This window comes from Nicotiana sylvestris, chromosome 5 (genome assembly GCF_000393655.2).
Source record: "Nicotiana sylvestris chromosome 5, ASM39365v2, whole genome shotgun sequence".
Classification (NCBI taxonomy): domain Eukaryota; kingdom Viridiplantae; phylum Streptophyta; class Magnoliopsida; order Solanales; family Solanaceae; genus Nicotiana; species Nicotiana sylvestris.
The window spans coordinates 177,317,065-177,343,997 of record NC_091061.1 but is presented as its reverse complement, the minus strand read 5'-3'; the positions used below and the strand labels follow the sequence as shown (position 1 = coordinate 177,343,997).

General features: G+C 38.2%; 3 protein-coding genes across 7 annotated transcripts; 1 reads left to right on the top strand and 2 right to left on the bottom strand.

Moving 5' to 3' along the window:
• Nucleotides 1-28: 28 nt before the first annotated feature.
• Nucleotides 29-8,178, bottom strand: LOC104236932 (pentatricopeptide repeat-containing protein At3g61360). Of its 5 annotated transcripts, none has more exons than XM_070145690.1 (7): nucleotides 6,230-8,178; nucleotides 5,632-6,034; nucleotides 1,702-3,365; nucleotides 1,228-1,315; nucleotides 789-952; nucleotides 348-453; nucleotides 29-219 (listed from the first exon to the last, which is right to left on the bottom strand). In XM_070145690.1, the coding sequence occupies exons 1-2, from the start codon at nucleotides 7,771-7,773 to the stop codon at nucleotides 6,022-6,024; spliced, it is 1,557 nt and encodes a 518-aa protein (XP_070001791.1). In that variant the 5' UTR covers nucleotides 7,774-8,178; the 3' UTR covers nucleotides 29-219; nucleotides 348-453; nucleotides 789-952; nucleotides 1,228-1,315; nucleotides 1,702-3,365; nucleotides 5,632-6,021. The 5 variants fall into 5 exon arrangements, with proteins under 5 accessions (XP_070001791.1, XP_070001790.1, XP_070001789.1 ...); XM_070145689.1 differs by lacking the exon at nucleotides 29-219 and having other exon boundaries at nucleotides 240-453; nucleotides 5,632-5,911; nucleotides 5,996-6,034; XM_070145688.1 differs by lacking the exon at nucleotides 29-219 and having other exon boundaries at nucleotides 240-453.
• Nucleotides 791-3,747, bottom strand: LOC104236935 (THO complex subunit 4A-like). Its single transcript, XM_070147353.1, has 3 exons — nucleotides 3,667-3,747; nucleotides 3,264-3,365; nucleotides 791-952 (listed from the first exon to the last, which is right to left on the bottom strand). The coding sequence occupies exons 1-3, from the start codon at nucleotides 3,745-3,747 to the stop codon at nucleotides 791-793; spliced, it is 345 nt and encodes a 114-aa protein (XP_070003454.1).
• A 1,089-nt stretch (nucleotides 8,179-9,267) lies between the features above and the next one.
• On the top strand, nucleotides 9,268-25,642 carry LOC104236931 (DNA repair protein RAD4). The gene is made up of 15 exons (XM_009790976.2): nucleotides 9,268-9,421; nucleotides 16,408-16,482; nucleotides 16,625-16,749; nucleotides 16,948-17,271; nucleotides 17,371-17,463; nucleotides 18,385-18,477; nucleotides 18,562-18,663; nucleotides 18,918-18,967; nucleotides 19,525-20,220; nucleotides 21,102-21,271; nucleotides 21,341-21,414; nucleotides 21,493-21,687; nucleotides 21,786-21,938; nucleotides 23,688-23,897; nucleotides 24,952-25,642. Exons 1-15 carry the CDS (start codon nucleotides 9,379-9,381, stop codon nucleotides 25,345-25,347), a joined length of 2,799 nt encoding a protein of 932 aa, XP_009789278.1. The 5' UTR covers nucleotides 9,268-9,378; the 3' UTR covers nucleotides 25,348-25,642.
• Nucleotides 25,643-26,933: the final 1,291 nt, after the last annotated feature.

Below are 26,933 nucleotides of genomic sequence, written 5' to 3'. Positions count from 1 at the left end.
TTATTGGTAATACCACAGTTTGATGCTAGAATAAATTCAGAAAGAAAACTTTTCTTTCAGATGGAAAGTCCATCACAGATATAATACCATCTTATAATTTTGCTTAAAAGAGCAGCTTAGTGCACTAAGCTCTAAGCTCCAGCTATGCTCTCATTTCTGCAAGAGGCTATTTTCACGGCTCGAATCAATGACCTCCTGGTCACATGACACCAACTTTACCTGTTACGCCAAAGCTGCCCTTTAACAAAGTTCCCCTTCAAATAATTTTGCTTATCAACTCTAAATGAAAGATTGACACAAAACAAACCAGCATAGAATATCCAAAAAGTAATCGTTGAAAGTTTTACATCAGAGAACATAGACTTCTGTTGAGATTGCTCGTTAAGTTGTTGGCACTCTTCCTTTGCAGCTTTCTTTTTTAGCTGTCTAACATCATACAATAAGAGTTGGTACCTGTATCAACGACGTACAGACATCCAAAATTGGAAGCTATGTATCAAGAATCCATCAACAGAGTAACAATAGCCAATCGGAAACAATATATAATAAAATGGAATGGTCTTAAATGAGAGGCACAAGCTTTTTGGAAAACTGATTGGCCAGACACAAACCACTCTAGTTCCATTCATTGATAGGTATTAAAAGGCTTCATCAAACAATCCCTTCATCAATATAATCACAAAGGCTAAGAATCTCAAGTATTACAACTGGAAAAGATCACTAGTTAAAAGAAAGTAGCCAGCCCTGAGCGGCTCTTCCAGTTAAAAGTCACAAGTTTAGCAGTTTACCATTAAGTCTGCATGGCTTCAGCACTGGCATGGTAGCTATCCAGCTCCTTGTCAAGTTCCTCAGCTGACTTCTTAGCACCCTTGTTGCTTGCCCTACCGTTGACCTGACCTCGACCACGACCGTGCCCAGGTGCATTTCTAAAACCACCACGGCCGCCCCTTGACTGTACAACAAAAGGGAATCCAGGTTAAGCACATGCAACCATGCACATCTACCATATTTATACATGTAATTGGCTTTTAGTTTTACTTGGCAGTGCAAAAGATACGCATATACTATTTTAGTATATTCCTTTTTTTTGTTTGGGGAGGTTTGGGGGGGGGGGGAAGAGAGAAGAAGAATTTATTATTTATCTCGATTAGTCACTAAAGCCTTTATTCTTTTTATTTTCTACGAAGTCATCAAAAGAATAAATAACTGTTCTCATCAGAAATTTACCTAGAATCCCGAGACTAGTAACAGATGTAGCACCTCCTCTTCCACGAGCTGGGCCACTCGGCATACAGAAATCAAAGTACCAATTCAACTGTTAGAGAAAGAACAAACATTTCACAAAACCTTTGGTAACAAAAATACAAGACAGCCTATATCAAGAAATTAGAGCTTCAAGCATAGAACGCCTAAACAAGCAAACAAATAACTTCCCAGAGCTATCAACAAAGGAAAACAGAGATTGAAATAGATTTCAACCCATCTTCAGAACTCTAGCATGAAATAGAGCAATTCCATTGGAGCAGACTCTAGAACCTATTAGGCACAATTCCGACCATAATACATCCACTGCATGCGACTTGGTCAAGACAAAAAGCATACAGAAAGTATGTAAGAGCACAGTCAGCATTCAAACATACACATAGATGAAACATACAAAATTCTCAGTCAAAGAAAGAGATGGTTAATCGATTGACATACACCATCACAACAGTCCTCTGGTTCGCTCCTCCAACTACATTTACACGATCTGACAAAGGAACTTCTGGGTTGGAACTATGACTGTCCAACGGGACGGGACGACATTTAAGCGGGACAGTGGCGGGACGGGACAAAACGGGACGGGACAAACGGGACGAAACGGTCGTCTCATCCCATCCCGCTAACAAACGGGACGGGTTCGTGGGTCTTAAGTGTATTTTTTTTTTAAAAAAACGTCTAGTTTTTTGAAAATTACTGTGGTTTTAAAGTTTACAATGGCTAGATTTTTGACTTATTTAATAAACTTAAATGTTATTATGTTAAAACGAAAATTAGAAAACTAAGTAAAGAATTATAAAATATTAAAACAAAAGACTTGTAATGAAATATTCTAGTAATTGTAAATTTATAATAGAGTTATAATTTATTTAATATAATTTTAAAGTATTAACTATTAAGTAACTAAGACAATTCATAAAAAAATTCAACGCTTAGAGCCTTTTATTTTATTAATGGAACTTTCAAATCTCAAATACAAATATAATTCTTTTGACGAGCATCTAATCTACGCAACCACCTTCTAGGAAGGGTTCTGTTTGAACTAGGCTTCTTAGTAGCCAATTACAAATTATTATACTAATATTTGTAAGCTCCTATATAGCTTCTTTGTAACTTATCAATAAAATCTCTCGGACATTGTTTTGGAATTGGCAGTGTTGAATGTTGATTGATGTTCTATGAGCTCCATGCCGTCATCGGTCCCAATGCTAAGTATCTCATTGTATTTTTCTTCTTCCCTAGTGTTTAATTTTTCAAAACCAAGATTTCTTCTTTCTACATTAATCCAATCTCTGAATAATACAAAAATCTCTAGGTTGTCCTCTGCTAATGAATGTCTATGATCTCCGATTTGAAATATTGTTGCGCTAAAAGCATTCTCCGGTGCTAAGAGTCAAGTTCATCATCAATAGAGGAATCAAAACATGTTATATCATCAATATCTTCCCATAAGAATTTCTACTCTAGACTTAGAAGTAGAAGGAGCAGTTTCACCACTTGTTGTTTCTATAGATTTATATTTATCAAACATTGATCTAGATTCTAGAATAAGAATATATGTTAGCTTGGAAGTCTTCGAGAGATGGTTGTTCATATTCTTGAATTGCTAAATTTTGATAAATTTTACGAACAAGTCCCTTTGCACCTCTTAATTTTAAATATGGATTAAGTATTGTAGAAATTAAATAAACTTGGGGAATAGAGAAAAAATACTTTTTAAATTTTGCAATCATTTCATTAATGGCCGGTGCATAAGTTGGATCTGTTTTATACTAACCAAATACAACAGAAATTCCACAAATATACCATAAAAACTCGCGGGACAGGCGGGACGAGATGGGACGGGACAGGACGGGACAGGACGGGACGAAATGGGACGGGACAAACGGGACGAAATGGTCGTCCCGTCCCATCCCGTGTCCCGTTTAACATTGGCCCATCCCGTTTAACTTGGGGCGGGACAGGACGGGCCGACCCGTTGGACAGCGTTAGTTGGAACCAACTATTTCAATCTTCTTAGGCTTCCCATCCAACTTCACATTGTTATATCTTTTAAGTGCTTGGAATGCGTCACTTCTTCCGGCAAAAACCACCTCAGCAGCGCCCTAAAAATTAAGATAAGATCAACTTTACAATTAAGGACAAATCTAAAACCATACATATTAGCATCATGAATTCCAACAATGCTGAGTTTAAAACTTTAAATATTGAAAATAAATCTGCTAAACTCATAAGCCGAAGACCAAAGCAACAAACACAGATACCTGAATGTATGCTACACCGACTAGTGACATGTGCTTCTAGATGCTAGACTTAAAGGATAAAATTTTGACATGACACTATTATAACAAGAAAAAAGCTTTAAAATTAATATCAACACATATCTTAAACGGTAGAAAGCAGCACTTTCTCGTAAAACAATAGCAGGCACTTATCAGCAATTTTCAACAGCCCAACTTTGTCAAAATTGCTTGCAATTACGTCCATAATCTATTGACGGCCTTTGAAACACCTTCAAACTCTATTATTAACTAAGATTTAATCGCCTCCTAGGACAGTAGGAGGCGACTCCGACCATTTTCCGGTTGTTACGGGGTTGCACCAAGGGTCTGCGTTTAGCCCTTTCCTATTTGCCCTGGTGATGGATGCCATAACGCATCATATTCAAGGGGAGGTGCCATGGTGCATGCTATTTGCGGATGACATAGTCCTAATTGACGAGACACGACGCGGAGTCAACGAGAGGCTAGAGGTTTGGAGACATGCCCTTGAGTCTAAAGGTTTCAGGCTAAGCAGGACGAAGATGGAATACCTCGAGTGCAAATTTGGGGCCGAGCCGACGAAAGCAGGAGTGGAAGTGAGGCTTGACTCGCAAGTCATCCCTAAGAGGGGTAGTTTCAAGTACCTTGGGTCAGTTATTCAGGGGACCGGGGAGATCGATGAGGATGTCACACATCGTATAGGGGTGGGGTGGATGAAGTGAAGGTTAACAACGGGAGTCTAGTGTGACAAGAAAGTGTCACCGTTACTAAAAGGTAAGTTTTATAGAGCAGTGGTTAGACCTGCTATGTTGTATGAGACCGAGTGTTGGCCGGTTAAAAATTCACACATCCAGAAGATGAAAGTAGCAGAGATGAGGATGCTGAGGTGGATGTGCGGGCATACAAGGATGGACAAGATTAGGAATGAAGACATTCGAGAGAAGGTGGGCGTGGCCCCCATGGAGGACAAGATGCGGGAAGCAAGACTCAGATGGTTCGGGCACATTCAGAGGAGGAGCACTGATGCACCAGTGAGGAGGTGTGAGCGACTGCCGGTGGCGGGCACGAGGAGAGGTAGAGGGAGACCTAAGAAGTATTGGGGGAGGTGATCAAGCAGGACATGGCACGACTTAGGATTTCCGAGGTCATGACCCTTGACAGGGAATTGTGGATGTCGAGTATTAAGGTTGTAGGTTAGAGGGTAGTTTGTGAATATTAATACAACGCACTAGAGTGAGACTAACCATTTAGGAGTTAGTTTTAGGATGCTACTGATCAGCTACTGATGCAGCGCTATATCTGTTGGATATTAGTATACCTTACATCCTTTTCTCCATCATTTTCGTATTTCTTATATTTCTTATATTGTTGTTATTTTTATTTTATGTTATGTACTATATGTTTTATTATGAGCCTATTGATAGTACTAATATATTGTCTCTTGTTGCTCTCTTGAGCCGAGGGTCTCCTGGAAACAGCCTCTCTGCCCCTCGGGGTAGGGGTAAGGTCTGCGTACATATTACCCTCCCCAGACCCCACTTGTGGGATTATACTGGGATGTTGTTGTTGTTGTTGTTGTTTAAGTTAATCAGAGAATACATTTTTCTTGGGTCTTCAAATTTCTTGATTTCGATTAGTAAATGTGATTTCATACCATACTTACAAGTTAAAAGCTAAGAACATGGCAACTTCAAAAGATGGCAAAGTCAATTGGCTGTGTGGAGGATGCACTGTAGTCAAATCTTTTTTTACTTAGAATGGTAAATTTGTAAATGGAAGGGCCAAAGTAAGAAAGACACTTACATTAAACAACACAGTTTACATCACCAGCAAATTTGAGTCGTTAAATGAAAAGAAAAAGATCCTCAAGGATTCAGTATATGTTTGACGATTTAGCCTAATACGTCTACGCCAGGATTTCATTATCATTATGCTCACATTCTGGATTCATATCTAACAAGTGACATGAGACTACCCATGCTTAGAAGTCAATAAATAGTTTCCAAAACCAGCTGATGACAGAAAAAAAAGAACAGTGCAGATAACTGATAGTGTCATCACACTGATTGCAAGGTAAATCAGGAAGGGATAATAGAAATAGGAAAATTACCTTTAGTTTTAGATCCTTCCCAGTTGCTTGTGATGGGATCTTAGCGTGCTTGGCACGTACATAAAAAGCCAATATTCCTTCCGTGACAATTAGCCAACTTCCACAGGTTGTGCTATTAGGCGGCACTGCCAAAATGTTGCTTTCTAACAGCGATATGCATCTCACGTAGCACTGCAATCAATACTCCTTCCATGACAACTAGCCAACTTTTAGTTTTAGACGGCACCGCCAAAATTTTACTTTCTAACAGTTATGTGCATCTTATGTAGCACTGCAGTGACTGCATAAAGTGTCCCATATGAAGGTAAGTCATCAAAGTAAGTTCTATAGATCCACAAAATAAGGACTAAACCGAATAACAAACCTGTAAGAAGTGCGATCACCTCTTTTCTAGGAAAAATTCCTATCAAGGAAATTGAGAAAGAGAAGAACTATCAGCAATCTAAGATCTTATAAATCAACAGAAAGAACAGATCACTGTGCTGGCCGCCTTAATGTGATCAAAAGATACATGTGCCAAGAGAGAATTGAGACAAAAGCGCTGCAACACCTCAGCTCTACGTAGATTCAAGTAAATCAAGAAAGTAGCCTTATTCACCTTACTTCTAGATCTGCACCTAGGCTGTGCCCAATTGTTTGTCCATAAGGAGGCAATATCATTTCTAACCTCTTTGTCATTTCGTACAGCTTCTGTAACTTTTCCTCCTCCCCCAGCTGTAAGAGAGACCTCTTCAACATCTGATACACTAGCTCACTCATGTGCCTACCCCTCTTCAACATTTCCTCAGAGCACTCAAATGCTTCTTCAACTCTCCCACGGGAACACAATCCGGTGACCAAAATTTCCAGAGAATGGCAGTGTGGACAGTGCCCTTTATCCATCAGGTAATTCCATAAACTTAAGCCCAGATCAAGTCTGCGGTTCTCACAGAAGAATTTCATCAGCGTCACAACAGTACGTGCCTTAGGCAAGAAATTTTTGTCGATCATCTTTTCGTAAAGATCAATGACACCGCCAACATCTTTTGATCTTATCAATCCCCAGAACATAGTGTGGTAAGTTAAATGGTCAAGCTCAATATTTTTCTCCTCCATCTCATCCATTAAGCCTGCTGCAGATTTAACATCCCTGGATTTGATAAGAGAACTCACAAGGGCATTATAGGCCCCAGTATCTGGTTGCAAATTTCTCTTGTAAATTTCATTGAAAAGTTCTTTTGCTTTAGCTATATTACGAGCAATTCCTGCTCCATGAATCAAAGTTGTTATCGTCTGAACTGTGGGCAAGCAATTTACCCTCTCCATTTCTTCAAATAGTTTCAAAGCATCACCAAGATGACCTTTCTTACAGTAAGCGTCGATTCTTATACCGTGCGTTACGTTATTAGGCTTAAACCCTCTTTTAACCATCTCATGGTAAAATAACTCTACCGCAGTAATATCCCCTGATTCCTTGAATCCCAAAAGCAAGATATTCATTGTCTTTGTATCAGGTGGGAACCTTGAGTGGAGTTTGTTGAATATCGAACGAGCTTCTTTCATCTGCCTCTGCGTGCAAAATGCTCGAAGAAGAATATTGAACTCTTCAGTGCCAAATTTCTTCGCAGGGAATAAATGCTTCTCCATCTTTTCAAACGCTTCAAGGGCATCTTCATAGGATTGATGTTTTGCTATTCTTGATAGCACGATGCTCAATGACTTAAGAGTGAGCAAGGACGGGTGTAGCTGTTGAATTTTCTTCATTAGTTCCCAAACTTTATCAAAATAACGCATTCTTGCTAGTATGTGAAGTGTCTTCTCAAATGCATCTGAGGTTGGACTGTATTCAGAATGGCGGAGGCAGAACTCAAAAAATTCATATGCTTTAAGTCCATTTGCATGTGCTGCAAATAGGCGACCTAGGACATTTTCAACAAACTTGGCAGACAAAACACTCGGAGAGATATGAAGTTTAAGTGTTGGTTGCAATGGCTGAACAGGAAAAGGGTGGTCATTGATGATTCTAGCAATTGTTTCAATGTCATCTTTTGTTTCTGAAACTGAATGTAGCCAACTACTTGACCAAAAGTGATCCTTTAGCTGTCCAACAACTCGAAAAACTTGACCTAATTTATTTATTCGTTTAGAAAGCACGACCACCATTTCAAGTAACAAAGTCAAAGTTCTGCACTTCAATCAATACGAGAAAGCTAACAACAATACCTTATCCTATCTAGATGAGCTGACAGTTGCTTAATACAAAAAATAAATAGCATACGCTATATACACATAATACAAACAGATCAACAAGCAAACTTACAAATCGAAAATCAGCCAAATCAAAAGGTTATTGAATAACGCTAAAACGTGAACTTTCTGCAGTTTCAATAATAATCACCATAAAAACGAGAAAAATCATTACAATCTTACCAAAATCCGTTGATATACACAAAGAACGAGCAAATGTGCGATTTTTTAAGGAGAGAAGAGATTATTAGGGCTTGAGAGTAAATTTTGAAGGTCTTTCTTTAAGAGGCTGGAATGTGGTAGGTAAGCCGTTGCAAAAAGTGCTTTATTAAAATGCGATTATTAGTCGCAATTTGTTAAATGCAACTAATTAAATACGATTATAAGTCGCATATGCCACATGCGATTTATAAGTCGCATATGCCACATGCGATTTATAAGTCGCAATTACCCAAGCCCCTTTTTTGCGTTCGGCCAAAGGTGATATTTTTTTGCTAACTTATTTGGTCAAGCTTTTAGAAGGAAAAAAGTACTTTTGAGTTAGAAGTATAAACATTTTTTAAGAAGAAGAAAAAAAGAGCTCTTGAACAACATTTTTTGGGGAAAACAACAATAACAAACCTAGTGTATTTTCATAAATGGGATTTGGGGAGAGTAACGTATACACAGACCTTACCCCTATCTTATAAAGATAGACATGTTGTTTTCGATAGACCCTCGGCTCAAGGAACAATGTAGATTTTGAAAAATACGTTTGAGAAATACACTTACAAGTATCTTTCAAAAGTTTGGTCAAATACTAATTACTTCTCAAATATATTTTTTAAATTAATTAATAAAATACAAACTGCTTTTTATCAAAAGTACCTTCTAAAAAAAATACTTTTCAAAATAAGCTCATTTTAAAAGCTTGGCCAAACATGTTGTTACTATAGTTGTAGCTCTTGTTTGAGACTGCTAACAGAGTGTGTTTAGGTGTGATTTTTATATTGATCACTAGTGATTAATAATAAATATTAGTTACCAAAAAAAAAAAGGACAATTGATCTATGTCAATTTCATCACAATATTTGCTTGGCTAGCCTTTCAAAAGTAAATGCAGCAATTAAATTAAGCACGAGATAAAACTATTATATAAAAAGATACGATAATGATAAAATATATTATTTAATGATAAGAAATAACAAGATGAGAAAAAGAAGTAAGTTAATAATGAAATTATATCAAATCGATTGTTAATACTTTTTATTATTCGATGAATTTAATGATACAATACAATAAAATTTAAGTAATAATTATAATAAATATTATAGTTAAAATAACAATACCATACGATATAATAGCTAATAACCATCCAAACAAGAACTACTCTATTAGTGGAAAATAATTAAAAAAGATTTGCTAAAAAGAAAAAAAAAAAACACAATCCCCTTTCTTCCCGGGTTTGGGAATTTCATAGGTTTCAACCGTAAGCATATAGCGCGCGCCTCTTCTTGTTCTTCTTCTTCAATTGATCAAAAAATGCGAACCAGAAATAAGGCAAAACTACAGAATCAATCAACTGGTATGTTTCCTAACTCTTCAAAGAAAAAAAAAAACCAAGAATGCATAAAAATTCAATCTTTGATTCTTCTTTTTCACAATTGCAGCTTATTTCTCCTCTTGTTTAATACCCTTTATTGGACTATTTCTTCTTTATTTGCTAGTTGTCTTTAGGATTCAGTTTATTTACTGGTATGTTTTCCTTAACCACACTACATGTTACAAAAAACACAACCTGATTGCATAAAAATTCAATTTTTAGACTTTTTTTCCACACTTTTTTGCCTCTCTCGTCTTTCTTACAACCCCTTTTTAAGGTTCTTTCATGTTTATTTGCTAGTTATCTTTTTTTTTTTTTTTTTTTACTTATGTAACCCTTTATTGGTTTGGGTTATAGCTTGTAGAAAATGTAGTTTAAGTGAAAAGAGGCAGACCATCCTAGGCTTGTTTTTTTATTTTCAATTGATGGTATTTTTCCATGATAAGTAATTTCTCTTTGTCTGCCCCAAGTAGAGTCTTACTCTAAAATGTAACATTCATTTTTGAGAAAGGTAACATATTATTTAATCGTAGCACAAAGGTTGTGCTAAGGCCATAGATACATATATCAAAAACGAGCAAAACCACGACTATCTTCTAACTCCTACTACAGTGATCCTATGATATCTATCATTGAATCTACATCGTGTACAAAATCTTCCTTACACCAAAAGTGAAACAAAAATAAACAGTTCATCTTGATCCTCTGTAAGGAGTTGTGTCCTTCAAAACATCTACTGTTTCTTTCCATCCAAATTGTCCACCATATACATCCCGGGATAGTTTTCCACCACTTTTTTTGTTTGATCAGGTCTCTTGAGAAATTTCAGCAAGCAAGCATCTCCCCTATACTCCTGGGCATGGCCCATGACAGCCCTTTCATGTTCAAAAATAGTTGCCATAAAGCTGTAAGTTGAACTTGCAGTGTATAAATAAATGGCTACTACTTTCGGCCTCATTTCCACACATATAACACCTTAAGCACAATGGCATGCCTCTTCTCATTAGATTGTCTTGTGTTAGACAAGCATCCCTGGCTGCTAACCATACAAAGCATGCTACTTTTGTTGGTATTTTGGCTTGCCATATTGTTTTCCAACTCCATAATTGGGTTTGCTGACCTTGATTGTTGAGCCTTTTGTATGCTGAGTTTACTGTAAAAGAGCCACTCCTATGCCTCGTCCATTTCAACATATCCTCCTCCACTGTAGTCCCCTTGAACTGATCTAGAACATTCAGAAATTCAGTGAATCTAGGTAATTCCCAGTCATTTAGCTCTCTTCTAAAGTTGAATATCCATCCGTGTTGATCCCAACTGTCTTCCATCGTGGCTGCATTATTCAAACTCAAAACTTTCATGTCACTGAAAAGGTCTTTCAGAGGTCCATGTCCTAGCCAGTTATCATTCCAAAAAGATGTTTTCCTTCCATTTCCTACTACAATAGAAACATTCTCCACAAAAAGCGGCCAAATAGCCCTGATTGACCTCTATACACTAACACCATATGTTGTTGTCATTGCTCTAGGTATCCATTGTCCCTCTAATCCATATTTTTCAGTGATGACCTGTCGCCATAGAGTTTGATCTTCCCTGCCAAGCCTCCAAAGCCATTTCATGAGTAGACTTTTATTATGTAGTCTCAAGTTTCTTATGCGTAAGCCCCCAGATTTCTTGTTTTGCGTCAAAACATTCCAGTTTACCAAATGGTAACCTCCCTTCTCTTTATTTCCTTGCCAGATGAAATTCCTTCTCATAACATTGATCATTTTCTCTATTTTTGTAGGAATAGGAAAAAGGGACATCATGTATGTGGGAAGTGCATCTAAGACACTGTTAACAAAGTTACTCTGCCCTTAGGGATATGTACTGGCTTTTCCACTTGGCCAATCTTTTCTCACATCTTTCTAGCACCCCACTCCAAATATCTAACGACTTGTTTTTAGAACCCAATGGCATAGTAGGTTGTTGGAAGAGTTCCAACTGTGCATCGAAGAACACCTGCCAGCCTTTGTATATTAGTTACCTCATTTGCTGGAAAAATAAGGCTTTTCCTCCAATTGACATGTAGCCAGAGACTGCCTAAAAAATTGTTAGAATTAACTTGAGATGTCTTAGCTCATCTTCTTTTGCGTCACAAAATACCAAAGTATCGTCTGCATATAGTAGATGAGTTACCTGCATTCCACCTACAGTACTTGCCACCTTAAAACCAGTCATCCACCTATTGTTATTTGCTACCTTTATCATGTTATTTAGACCTTCCATTGCTATTAGGAACAAAAAAGGGGAGAGAGGGCCACCCTGTCTCAAACCTCTATGTGAAGGGAAGAAACCTTCTGGGGAACCATTGATGAGAACAGAGAAGTTGAGCTTATGCAGAAGAGCATCCATCTAATCCATTTTCTTCCCAAACCCATAGATTTCAGCATTTTGAGAAGAAAAACCCAGCTCACATGATCATATGCTTTCTCAATATCAAGTTTGCAAAGAATTCCAGGAGTCTTCATCTTTAGCCTTGAATCAACACATTCCTTAGCCACTAGTGCTGCATCCATTATCTGTCTCCCCTTTATGAAAGCCATCTGATGCCTATCTACTAGCTTGGAGATCACAGTTTTCAATCTCTTGGTCAAAACCTTAGAAATAATTTTGTACATAGACCCAATTAAGCTAATAGGCCTAAAATCTTTTAACTCTCGAGCTCCGGTCTTCTTTGGTATAAGGGCTATGAATGATGCATTAAAGCTCTTCTCAAAAAACTCCTGTGTATGAAAATTCCTCAAGGTTTGCATAACATCTTCCTTTACAATATCCCAGCAAGAAAGAAAAAAACCCATAGTATATCCGTCATGCCCAGGTGCCTTGTCTAAAGCACATAATTTAACTCCTGTACAAACTTCATCCTCTTCAAATGATCTTTGTAACCACTGCTTCTCACTCTCAGTTATACAAGGACAATCAGCCAAAACAAACTCTGGTCTCCATTCCTCTGTCTCAGTGTAAAGTTTTTGGTAGAAGAATGTAATTTCCCTTTTTAGTCTCTGGATTCTCCACTGTCACACCATTAACTTTCAGCTTCTCAATTGTGTTATTTCTCCTGTGTGCATTTGCCATCCTCTGAAAAATTTTTGTGTTCCTATCCCCTTGCTTGAGCCAAAGAATTCTAGATCTTTGTCTCCAAGCCATCTCCTCATTTTTTGCTATATCTTCCAGCTCCATGAACATGCTGGCCTTCTGCAAAAGCTCATCTTCAGATAGGTTTCTAGTTTCCTGTATAACATCAATTTCTACCATGGAACTTAGAAATTGAGTTTTTCTTACTTCAAAGTTAGCATGATTTGTACCATTCCACTCTTTTAGCTTTCCTTTCAGCATCCTCAATTTGCAGGCCAAAATATAATCAGGTATACCCTGTACCTCAAAAGAAAGCCACTACGTTTTCACCATGTCACTAAACCCTGCCACCCCGAGCCACCAATTCTCGAACTTGAAATAAGACTTATGATTCTCCTATTCTCCACATTCTAACAGTTAGGGAGCATGATCAGAAGAAACTCTGGGTAACAACGTTTGGGAAATATTCTTGAATTCATCATTCCATTCCGTAGAGAATAGGAACTTGTCTATCCTTGAAAAAGATTGCTGATTGTCACCCTTTGCCCAAGTAAAATTCCTCCGATAAGAGGAGGATCCACCATTTCCATGTCATTAATGAAATCAGAGAATTCTCTCATGGATCTTGTTATTCTCCTGCAATTTCTCCTCTCATTTACAAATCTAGTTGTGTTAAAATCTTCGCATCTTACCCAGGGACCATCAAAAAGTCCCCTAGTATCTGCAATTTCCATCCACATAAGTTGTCTTTCCACCCTGTTGCATGGTGCATATACCCTGTGAGATGCCATGAGAACTCATCTGTCACCGAGCTGAATCTACAAGTAATTGTGGATATTCCAGTGGTGATCACCTCTCCTCTCCATACTCTATTATCCCATAAAATAATAATTCCCCCACTTCTCCCATTTGATTGCAAGCAGCCAAACTCTACCCTTCTATTTGTCCATATTTGCTTGACTAATGGTTCAATATTTCCCTGTAACTTAGTTTCTTGAAAGCAGTAAATGTCTGCTTTCCACCTTTGTATCAAACTGTTCACTAACCTTCTCTTTTCCCTATTATTCAGTCCCCAAACATTCACGAGATAATTTTTATCTTCATGGTTCACCTTTGGAAATTGACCTCCCCCTTGCTCTTTTCCCCTCATCTTTATACATCACATTGAAAACCAATTTTTCTACTTCTTTTGCCCCCTTTTGTTTTGGAGTACCAAAGTTGGCAGTAGGAGTTTCTGTCATCTCCTCCTTCCTTCTGGCGTCTAGTTTCATAAAAAGAGATGGGGCCTCCCCTTCACAACCTTTGAACATTGCCCCATATTCCTTGCTCAGTCTCAATACATTCCTATGTGCCCATAAAGTTGCCTCCATTTCGGCTTCTTGGAATTGAACTTGAATTGGGTCAACATCTTCTATCTCCCTTGTATCTGCACCTCTATATTGAATTAGCTGTTGTTGATTTTGATTCTGATTATCAAGCATCAGAACCTCCCCCTCAATTTCCCCCTTTTGTGTGTCATGAATCGTGTGACTTCCATCATCTTCCAATTGAGATAATAACTATTGAGCAGCTGCTGATTTTTCATTTTGCTCTATCAAGTACACCTCTCTGTATGTTTACATGCTTCTATCTCAAGGAATAGAAAGTCTGGTCGCTCTATTTGCTTGGGTGAATTAATATCCCTATTCAGTTCCTCACTTATGACATCGGGCCCACAGTTTAGAAGTGCATAAGCTTGCTAGATTGGCCCCACGGCTGTCCATAATAGAACTCGGGCTTTTTGCATCAGCCAATTTTCTAGAATCTGCATCTTTTATTTTTTGTAAAAACTTTGGCTTCTCGTGAGCTTGGCCCGCCTTAGTATTTTCCTTAATCTCATTAGAACAATTCCCGCGCTCGATGGCACGTGGGCTACCACTATCAATTGTTGAATTAAATGGCCCTTTTACTGCGCACTGGTGCCTAGATCCCTCTTTTTTGAAAATAGGGCTTGTATCTATATCATCACAGAACTTAGGACGTACTTCCACTCCTGTATCTTCTTGAAGAACTTTCACGGTCGTCGGAATTTCACTCCACAATTGTAAGGAAAAAAAGCATTCCTCCTTCTTCTACTTCTACGACTCTAGGGATCTTTTCAGCCGGTCCCTTAACTTTGATACGAGCCCACCTCATGTGATTTCGCAACTGCGTCTCTTCCTCCGTCTCAATCCAGCCACCACATTTTTCTCCGATAGCTTTCATGATTTCTGGTGACCATAGATGTAACGGGAGTCCAAGAATCCTCACCCAAATCCAGTTGAATTTTGTTTCAGAAGGATAACAAGCTGCTGTCGGGGACCACCAGCTCAGCAATAGAGTAGCATTCTTCCATCTCCAGGTTTCCTCCATAGTCTGCTCTGCCATCCTTCTGGTGGGGAATTCGAAAGAAATTGTAGTCCATTCAGTTCATAGACTCCAACAACATTGCTCCACTTGTTGTTTACCCATCTCCGAACCTCTGTGCGTGAGGGGATTAAATCTAGTTCTCTCGAGAACTTGCCGACGATGCACCTGTTCAAAAGCCTTTTGTCCGTTGGCATTGAAGCAACGATTTTGATAGGGCTGCTTTCTGGTGGAATTAACCCGATGTTGGCATTCGATTCTGACCATTTGTTTGAACGTAGGGTATGAGCAAAATCATTATGTAATTTTGGAACCTCTGTTGCTCTTGTAAAGTGAAAGTTTCTGTGAATGAACCTTTCTATTTTAGAGGCTATCTCTCCCCACCCTGCATTTAATTCAACTTCAGGTAGAATAATAACTGCTCTGCTTTCCCCACGTACAGATACAATACTAATAAATCTCCCGTAATTGTTGTGTTTCTGTGAGCAATAAAAGTTGAATAAATGGTCCCTGGTCCTCCACCTATTTGATACCTTACCCCTTCTTTCAGAAGCTTTATGCAGTAAATTACACAACCACAAGAGAATTTTTCTGCTGAAAGTCCTTCTTCTCATCAGGTTTCTTGTGCGCTCAACCCATTCAAACCACGTTTCTCCATCCATATGCTTTTCAGTTATATCATAAGATTTGCCCCCCGCTGTAAAATATATTGTATTCTCCATAGTGAGGCTGAAAAAGGCTTACTGAAGAAAAGAATTTGGAGTCTGGCCGGAAAAATCCTCACCGGCGCGAGGAAAAGTAAAAGTGGTCGGAAGTTGGAGGTCGTTGTATGGGAGTGGTCGGACCAGCCTCGCGAAAAGGCTGTATGAAGGAAAAAAATCAGAGATCTGGCCTGGATTTGAGCCACGCGTCGGCGCGTGGATGAGGGCTCGCCGGAGCTCCGGCGCGTGTGGCAGCGCGTGAGCCGGTGAAATTTCTGGGGAAGTGGCGCGGCAGGCTTGTCTCTCGGTTGGTGGTGTTGAAATACTAAGATTCATGATTTTCATGCACCTCGGGAAGAGTGCCTGAGAGCATCCTTATTCAACTGGGAAGAGTGCCTGAGTTTCTTTCTAAAATGTAACATTCATGAAACTTTTCAAATGAGAAGGGTAGTCTTGGTGTAATTGGTAAAATTGCTGCCATGTGACTGGGAGGTCAGGGATTCAAGCCGGGAAAGCAACCTCTTTCAGAAATGCAGGGTAAGGCTGTGTACAATAGACCCTTGTGGTTCGGCCCTTCCCCATACCCCGCACATAGCGGGAGCTTAGTGCACCGGGCTGCCCCATGAAACTTTTCAAATGGCTAGTGATTGTTGAACACCGGAGAATATCAATATGGTTATAGATGGACTTTTGTTGTGTGGTAGTTAATTAGCTTCATTACAGTAATGCAATGAGGTTATGTTAATTTTTGTTTTCCATTTTGGACAGCAAATGAAGACTCTGTGAAGAACTATGGTGAGATGAAGAGCCGAAGCGGCTGCAAAGATAGAGCCAGTGACAATGGTTTGTTATGTTGCAATCATTCATTATTAATATCAACTTTAAGAACTCTTGATAAGTATTTTAAACATGCATTTACAATAACAGTAGAGTTTTGAGTTCTTGAGGGTCGAAACTACAGTAAGAATAACATGCTTGATTTCAGAAACTCTTGCAAACATATCTCGAGGTGCAGTGGGAAAACTTTTGAAACGAGTCAACAAGTCACGCAGCTCTCGGGGTCCAAAAACAGATGATAGTTACCTATGCAAACAAGATTCTACGGGGAAGGTTTGTTTCTTTCTTGCGCTATCGCTTCAGTTAGGCAATGTAGAGTGAAACACTTCCTTCAGCAAGAAGTATTTAACCCTTTTTGTTCGTAATGCTAAAAAATCATATATGTTTTTCCACGTCTTAGTGTTGATGATTTAGGCATGAAATGCATTTGAAAAATGTATTTTCTTAGTTGTTCTTTGTTTATATGTATAGCCAGAGAACAGATCAAGGGAGACAGAAAAGCATCTTACTGGCACTACAGTTGCAAGGGCTACATTAGATGCTGAATGTTGCACTAGAGATGTGTTACCAAATGTGCCATTGGAAGTGGAAAATGAAGGTGCAGATGTTCAGTATCAGAGGATCGAGAGGGAAGATGAACTTGATGGTATTGATTGGGAAGACGGTTCAGTTCATACTTTGAAGTCCGAAAGCAATATTAATGAAGATACAATCAATGGTGTGACTGTTGAGTTTGATGCTCTGCCTGATTCTAGTAAACAGAAAACAGTACGCCGAGCAACTGCAGAAGAAAAGGTGGTTTGAATATCACAGAGAAATATGAATGCCATGATCTAACAGTTTAGGCCCTTGTCGGACGTGCATCAATTATACTTTTCCCCCCTTAAATTGCAGGAATTGGCTGAGGTTGTGCATAAGGTTAACTTGCTTTGTTTACTAGCGAGGGGCAGGTTGGTAGATACTGCTTGCAATGATCCTCTTATCCAGGTTCTTTCTTATTCCTGTAGCATGATATTCTTCCCCAAATTGTCATCGATATTAGCATGTAAAATGTGGATGTGCTAAACCTCCTATCAACTATCTTATTGGATTGTTGTTTATTAACAAACTGAATGCACCCCTACCTACCCAGGCTCCAAGATAAAGAAATAGAAGATAAAGAGAACAGGAAAGGTTATTCCAGCTTTGGGGAATTGAGGAATTCTTGGTTAAGCAGCAGTATAATTCTCTATTAGGCAACTCGATATAGAGGGGATGGGGAAAATAATGAAACAGAAACGAGGGAGTGAGATGACGTTACTTTTTAGAAGTCGTGTCCGAAATTTTTTTTCACAAGTTTCTGAAATCATGGAGATTAGAATACACACACGTATTTTAAACTTAGAGAGACTTATGTTAGTTTTGGGGAGTATTTGAATGGGTGAGAAAATTAGAAATATGTGGAAAATTGTAGGAAAATCCTATTTGATCTCCAACTAGATTTGTCATCCTTCACCTTTGTTGCTGACTTGCTGTTATGGTTGTGATATGTGTTAAACTTCAAGTTTTGGAAATTTAAAATCTCTATATGACTCTTACTCAAAAAAAAAAAAGAAGAAGAATCTCTATATGATTCTCCAGCACATGATCATTGAAGACTTTATAGCTATAGATACATAGTCTTAGATAATTCCAGCTCTAATTATGTGTTTTTTTTGGGTATCTCGTTTATTTATGAAATTAAAATTTGACTTAACATGACTTTTCAGAAAAAAAAAAAAACATTGATCTTTGACTTAGCATGCTTTAGCCTCTTCTGTGTGCATGATATGGAAATGCTGGTGAATTTTTGGCCTTTTAAAGCATTCCCTCCAAGTACTGATACTTATGGGAGGAAAATAGTAAGATAGATTTTACTTATTTTGACAGGCTTCTTTACTTTCGCTGCTGCCAGCACATCTGTTGAAGTTAACAGATGTTCCAGAACTTACTGCAAAGGCTCTAACTCCTCTTGTCAGTTGGGTATGTGTTTTATGTTATCATCATAACTGCCCTTTGATATTACAAGTTTTGTTCCTTTATTTCACCTTTTACCACTGGTTGCAGTTCCACAGTCATTTCCGTGTTAGAGGTGCAAGTGATACAGAGAAGTCATTTCATTCAGCTTTGGCATCAACTCTTGAGTCTCAGGAAGGGACCTCAGAAGAAGTATGTTTTTGCATTATAAGTGTTTTCTCGTTTTCCTGTCCTTAGCCTAGCTTTTTCATAACATCATGTCTTTAAAAAAAAAAATTCCTTCAGATCTGATGTAATATCAGGGTTAATTGCAAAACTTTGGAACTTACCAATTTAAAAGCATAGTTAGAGGCTGTGCAGGCTTTTATGTCTTGATAGAAGAAACAGTGTTTAGTATATTGCCCATTGATCTGAGAAACATCCCTTTTTGTTTTTCATTATTACAGGTTGCTGCATTGTCTGTAGCACTGTTTAGGGCTTTGAATCTTACGACCAGGTAAGCTGCAATATTCCCTTTAAACTATGAAGTAAATTGTGCATAGCATTTAAACTCCAAAACTGTCTCCAGTCAGTTGAAGTATTGTTATTCCTTGTCTTCCCCAGTTGTATTAAGTGATTTTTGTTTCTCTTTTTCCCCACATATTTTTGGTTAGTTGCTAGAGCTATTGGATGGTGATGTTAACACATTTAGCAGTGAACTGTCTATTCTTGGAGTAAGGAAGTGCGTAAATATAACCTAGCTAAGTGCTGACAATTCAAATTCCCTGTGGCTTTTGACACATGTGGAAGTCCTTTTCTGCGCCACTTTTATTTTGGTAACAAGCGGCATGAGCTGGGAAGTTAGGTGACAATCTTGCACCGGAAACTTCCCTTTTCTACAGTTCCTTTAATGCATTTCGAACATGAAAACCCCCTGGTGACATACCAAAAAGGACAATCTAAGCTGCTTATTTTTTCTATGCTCAATCTTGCAAGCTTTGGGAACGCCCCAAAGCTTGCAAGTTTTTTATCTCATGAGAAATTACCTTAAAGATATGACGACATTCATTGCAGGTTCGTATCAATCTTGGATGTGGCTTCCTTGAAGCCTGAAATTGAGAAACTATATCCCTCTGGTCAATCCCCTAGCAAGGCTGGTAGCGGGATATTTAACTCTTCGACATTGATGGTGGCTGCACCAAAGTATTCTCCTCTCTCTCCTGCTAAATCTTTGGCCGATGGCAAGCATAACAATGGCAAGTCTAGAGCAACTATTACAGATAAGTCTGATAAAAGAATGTCGCCATCAACATCAGATGCTCAGCGTGATGCTAATGATGAATGTATTATGAAGAGTGAGCGTCCAAAGAGAAAAGGGGATCTTGAATTTGAGATGCAGTTGGAAATGGCTCTTTCTTCCACCGCAGTTGAAATTGTTAGGAACACTATGGTCTCAGAACTGGCGGATGTGCAAAGTACTTCATCAAATGTATCACCATTCAAAAAGAAGAAAATTAAAGCAGAAGAGTGTTCGACTTCCTCTCATGGAATATCAACTGCTGTTGGATCTAGGAAAGTAGGGGCGCCTCTATACTGGGCAGAGGTCTATTGCAGTGGTGAGAATCTGACGGGGAAATGGGTGCATGTTGATGTTGTAAATGCAATTACCGATGGAGAGCAAAATGTGGAAGCTGCAGCTGCTGCATGCAAATTGCATTTACGATATGTTGTTGCTTTTGCTGGAAATGGAGCTAAAGATGTTACACGCAGGTTTCAATTTCTTGCTGCTTTGGTGTTCCAAATTTCATTGGCTTCTGTAGTTTCTCTTAGATTTGGTTTTGTTAATCATTGTTTTATATATAATCTTAGTCATGTTATCTGCAGCATGATGCTCCTCTTCATGCATTTATAATTTAAATTTCTAGATTTGACCTAATGTCTATGTTTTGTCCATCTTGATTTACTCCATGGTCTTATTACTATAAAATTACTTTTGTCATACCATCATAGTTTCACAGGCAGAATCTTAAAGAGTTGTTTCTTTCCCCTGTCATTTCCCCCTCATTTTATCCCTTCCCTACATAAACGACGTGCAAGCCATGAGGTCTGTGGTTTATAATTTGTTGCTCAATCATCATTGTCCTCATCATTTTGTTTATGATTCTAATTAGGACAAGTACACGTATTATTATTATTATTATCATCATTGTCAGTTCTAATGGTTGTCATGATTATTTATATATTTATGTATTTATTTTGTTCCAGTTTTATACTGAGATAGCACTTCAGTCGCATAAAGTAGTTAATGATTAAGCAAAATAATGAGGAATATTTTGGCGAAATTCTAGGGAAAGAAAAATAGGGCATCTAGGTTTCTGCTGCTGAACCTATACTCTTCCATTACCATCGTAGGTATTAAAAAAGAAGTGCGTGCCTCCTCACCACAGCAAAATTTGGTAATCAATTCAGAAGCTTTTAAATAAATTGGAAGAGTTGACTTATAAGAAACAACAATGACAACTATGCCTCAGTCCCAAACAGTAGGGGTCGGCAATTGACCTTTAAATCACTTTTAAAAAAGGGAGATTCTGTAAGAATTAAACTACATTGGTGGATGCATCTGTGTAATATGTCTTTCATTTTCTTGTCAGGTACTGTACAAAGTGGTACAAGATAGCATCTGAACGAGTCAACTCAATTTGGTGGGATGCAGTATTGGCACCATTAAAGGAGTTGGAGTCCGTGGCGACCAGTGATGTTGTTCATTTGAGACGGGAAACTTCTGATGAAAGCAAGAAAAGAGAAGTAGCACAATCAACAGGTATGCTGGATCTGCATGAACATAGCGAGAAAAATTGTGCAGAATTCTCAACAAGGAATTCTTTTACAGCAACCAGGAGCTCTCTCGAAGATATGGAGTTGGAAACTAGGGCACTGACTGAACCTCTTCCAACAAATCAACAGGTATAACAAACACAAATATTCACTAAAATTTGACTACGTTGCACTGATAGATTTGTTTTGAACTAATTTGCTCTGCAGGCTTACAGAAACCATCGGTTATACATAATTGAAAGATGGCTTAACAAGTATCAGATTCTTTACCCCAAAGGACCTGTATTAGGTTTTTGTTCTGGTCATCCAGTATACCCACGATCCTGTGTACAAACACTCAAAAGAAAGGAAAAATGGTTTCGTGAGGGGCTCCAAGTGAAAGCTAACGAGATCCCTGCAAAGGTTTTTGTCTACACATAAATCTTTTATTCACCTGCAATATGATTTTTGATTGTCCACAACTCTGCAAGTACCTTAATCTGCTTTGTTTTTACGGTCAGGTTCTGAAGCATTCTGGAAAGCAGAACAAAGAACAGGATGTTAAAGATGATGATTATGGCGAGGAAGATTGTGGAGGAACTGTTGCCCTCTATGGACAGTGGCAAACTGAACCACTGTTTCTTCCTCCTGCAGTAAATGGCATTGTACCTAAGGTGAAGCCTTCCAAGTGATAGAACTGTTGAGAAAGTTGATATTCATTTGGGATTGGACATTTTATGCTAATTTATAAGCATTATACTTCACGAGTGCACGCTTTAATAGGAATAGGTTATGAGTTGTTTTATGGCAGAAACAATGAGAGAATAGAGGACACAAAGGTTTTCTGATTGGGTGAGAGTAAGAAAGAAAGTAGGAGGTTGAATGGATTTTGCTTAGCACATTCTTTGACATGTTCCACGCCCATTATGTTTTGGTTTTAGGTTATTCTGGTGCTAAGTTACAAAAGTAGCTAATTGGGTTAATGATTTTACCTATTTCTTTTGAAGAAGGGACAGGGAGTAGCGGAAGGGTACATGCATATTCATGTTCCACCTTTAAAGCTTTGGTTGGAGAAGGGAAACAGAAATAATCTTTCTGCACTTGTTTGTCTTGGTGTAAAGTGAGTGATGCCGATGCCGACAATCGTGTTTCAGTTTTTACTGTCCTTTTTTTGGGGTAGGGTGAGCGGCATCTCTGAGTCCTGTCTTTTCCTTCTGACCTTCATGACATTTGCTGCAAGCAGTGGTTTTTGGTGATAGCAAAAGTAGTACAATTTTGTTCAGATGTGTGTGTTGGTGGGTATTGCACATTTGGCTAGGGCACGGCAACAAAATAAGATTAATATTTGTTTGGGCCGTGCTTAGGATAGAGTATTTACAGTTTTTTCCCATCCGAGAATCTTCATCTGCTCTAAGTGGGTGCAAGCTAGAGTCTTATGTTAGCTTAGTTGTTCAAAAGATTGTCTCTTTGCCCTTTGCATCTTCATCTTTTCAAAAGCCCAAATCTGCATTAGTCCTATTTCGGGTTCAAAGCCTCTTCACTAAAGACCTTTTTTATCCTTTCACAACATGATGTAAAGCTATGGATTTCTTTTGACTATAGCGTATAAACCTTGTTTTATCCATCTGGTTTATGAATCTCTCATATGGGCAATTTTCATTTTTCTGTCTTCTCCTTCTGTTTAAAAATATTTCTTTTGATATAAAGAGTTAGAGACAGAGGCATGTGCCTTATTCGAGTCGGACAGATTTAATGTCTGTCGTAGCTTCCATTGTCATCATTCCCTCTTCCTTTGCATTTCTCTCCCAACTGAGGTAATTTCTTTTTTCCCCTTACTTCTTGACCTTAATAAACATGATGAGAAACAACTTCAGGATCTACATGGATAAGTCATCATGCCGTATAAGAGAACAGATTTTGAAGAATTTCAATATTTTGTGTATATTTAAAGGAAATTTGTTAGCAACCTTAAAGTGTGTGTAATCAGTCCAAATTGTACATTTGCAATTTGAAACTTTGAAATCTCTTCTGCTAGAATGTTCAGTTAAACAGCTCTTAGTTGCATGTTATCTACATATGAAGAGTCGAAAAGTACAAGGGTTCAATCTGGAGAATAAGCTGTTCTGTTAAATTTTCCTCTTCAACTACACTCATTGACAACCTTCAACTTTTGGTTCTGGTTCATTTGTTGGCTTCTTGAGATAGTTTCATCGAGCAGTTGCTCAAGAATGTTATCAGTCCCTGTTCACACATTAGACATGCTACATTTATACATACACCGTTTTGCTTCTTTTCCTTTGTGTAGCAGATGGAATAATTGGTTACTAGATTTATCTCCTCAATATTTTGGTTTATTGGCCGATCTTGTCTCTATGGATGGTTTTGGCTAGGAAGTGACAGTTGGTATGTGGATTTTTTTCTAGAATGGGCGTGGTCAAGTGGATGTCTGGTCCGAGAAGTGCCTTCCACCGGGTACAGTCCACTTGAGATTGCCAAGGTTGGTTCCTGTTGCTAAAAGGCTAGAAATTGATTTTGCACCTGCTATGGTTGGATTTGAATTCCGGAATGGTCGATCTCTACCTGTATATGAGGGGATTGTGGTGTGTACGGAGTTCAAGGATGCAATTCTCGAGGTAAATAATTGCATAACTGGAATAAATTTCATTGCTTGCTTACATATTTTTGACGTCCTTTGTAATGGGGGACCAATCATGTTCTGGTAACTTCGCATTCTTCACCTCTTCTGAGTCCTCATTGTAAAATTGGTCATACTTAAGAAAGTACCTGGAATACTTATCCCGTATTGCAATCAGATAAATGATGCCAATTTTAGGTTGGCGGCTTTGCAAATTTAAGGAGGAAGGCAGAACGGAAAAATGAATGTAGGTGCTTTATGTTTCTTTGCAAGTATTTATCGCTTGTACCAAATGCTTTGAACAATCGTATTCTAGCACATTAGGTCACGGGTTTGAGCCTTGGAAGCATCTACTAATGCTTGCATTAAGGTAGGCTGACTATATCACACCCCTTAGGGTGTGGCCCTTCCTCGCAACATGCGTGAATGCGGATGCTTTGGGAAAATGCGGGATGCTTTGTGCACCGGGCTGCCTAAAAAAAAAGGTGTTCCAGCACATTCTTTATTCGTGTTTTGGTGTACATGGAGGTCAAAGTTCCTCGTGTCTCACTTTACTAGACGTATAGGACACCAACATATTTCTAATGTCTTCTCCTTTTCTTTTCAAGTTCTTGGTTGGTGGCGAAAGATAGAGAATAAAACAAATGTATGATAGGATCGCTCTTTTGTCCCTAGTGTGCAACAGTCAGTAGAGCTTATGGTTGGACTACCTTTCTTTTTTAGTACGGAACTGTACTTTGGGAAAATTCGATTTTATAAAAATATTTATTGCGTCTCTAATTCGTATTCTTTCCTCCCCATGCATGTTCAATATTTTCTTATCTTTGTTTATGCGGGTCTCCATGTCCATGCCAACTAAGTTTTCAATAAGGCCTATTTGACATAAATTTACCAAATAGACTTCTCTGAAGTTTTGGCGCGCGCGCACACACACACACTTGTCTCTGAAGTGCTTGAACGTTTTCTTTCTAACGCTATCAAACAATTCCAATTATTACTGTATTTGAAGCCATCCGGCAGAACTAATGTTGAATTTGTTGAGATGTTATCAGACATATGCAGAAGAAGAGGAGAGACGACAGGCCAAAGAGAGGAAGAGGTCCGAAGCTGAAGCTCTTTCTAGGTGGTATCAACTTCTTGCATCACTTATTACCCGACAGAGGCTACACAATTGCTACGTGGACGGGGCATCCTCACAATCAGCTGTCAATTTTGCAACATCCAATGATAAATCCTCCCTACTAGCTCGTGACGCTGAGGATACAAAAAAGACTCCTGAATACCAGCAAGAAAAATCTGAGATTGCGCAATCTGATAGTCCACCAACTGTGCTTGCAGAAGACCATGCGCACGTATTCGTAGTAGAAGATCAGACTGTTGATGAAGAAAGTTCAACAAGGACAAAACGTTGTCGTTGTGGGTTTTCGGTTCAATATGAGGAGCTGTAGAACTTCTGAATCTCTCTATTTCATCTCGTGCAAATCGCGTTGTGAGTAGAGGTTGATGTAAAATACTAATGTATGTATCATCAGAACATGACTTCTATGCTTATTTATTGCTTAGGGTGCCTATCCAAATTAAGAAAATGTCTAGTTTTCATCCTTTCTATTAGCTTTTCATCACCAGTTTCATCTGGCTTTTGTATCAAGCTTTATGTGTCTGCTGTAGTTCTGTAAATTGTGCTCTAGTTATCCTTTGGAAGTACACTATCCTGAAACAATTCAGCAGTTTGTATTTCCTATATTTACAGATGGTCCTACTCTCGAAGACAGTGCATATGCATTATTTGAGCGAAAATAGTATGGGCTAGCCAGCTTTCGGATTGATAGTTGAAAAATAGCTAGCATTTGTAGAGTCATTAAAAAATAGCTACTATTTTAGCTGAAACACAGAAAGTTCTAGCATAATATACTGGATTATGGAGCTTCTGCGTATAAATTTTGTAGCATATTATGTTGGAACTTCAGCACGTTATGCTGAAATTTTGTGTAAAAAAATTCAAACTCTAACATATTATGCTAGAATTTTTCCGGAATTTTAATGGTGTTTTTGCTTAGATTTTATCTTTACACAAAAAAGTGGCTAAATGTAGATTTTTTTTGAAATTGTGGCTATTTTTCCGTTACCAATTGTAAATTAGGCTATTTTTTTCCTATTATTTAAATGGTTTTTGCTCGTAGTGGTTGACTTTTTTCCAAGTATATTCAAACGCGATTTCAACTTTCAAAAACTCTTTTTCGATTTCAGTTTCAATTACTCATTTTTTTCAACTTCAGCCAAATGTTGTCCTTTTTTCATATCAGGCAGGATAAAATAAGAGAGACTTGGTTAAATACATTTTATATTCTTTTTTTTTATACCAAAATTGACCTTATGTGACCATTGGGATTGATTTATCCAAGAAAAGATTGAGAACTAAGTAGTAAGGGTGAAAAAGATGGAATGGCTTTGTGGTCCTTTACTTTTACCACAATAACCATGACAAGATTCTACAACTATACTAAAAGGAAACTTCGATAAAGGAGGAGGGTGAAGTAGACTGATGACTGTTGTAAGACTACTCAATAAATAATGAATATAGGCTTTGTTCACCTAGGCACGCATGAGCCTACACGGAGCGACATGGTCAGTGATGATTCATAACCGATCCCAACTGACTTGAAATAGAGTAGTGGTAGCTATTGTTGTTGTATACTCGTTCTTCCAAATTGTTGTCGAGAACCATGTTCTAAGTATATTGTGAGTCTGATTCTACCTTCAAAGGTTTCTTTTTAATAGTATACATTGTACAACTTTAGGAAAAAAACAGAAGAAATTGGAAGGAACACTTTATATTCTGATATTTTTTCTTCAAACTGACCCCACTCTCACAAATAATACATACAATACTTAAGCATGAGAGTAGTAAATTGCATATATATTTTTTTGAACATTACCCGTATGATTCAGTTCACCCATCTTTTTTCCATGGCTCTATGGTATTCTACAAAAAGGGCAGCCCAATGCACTAAGCTCCCGCTATGTACGGGGTTCA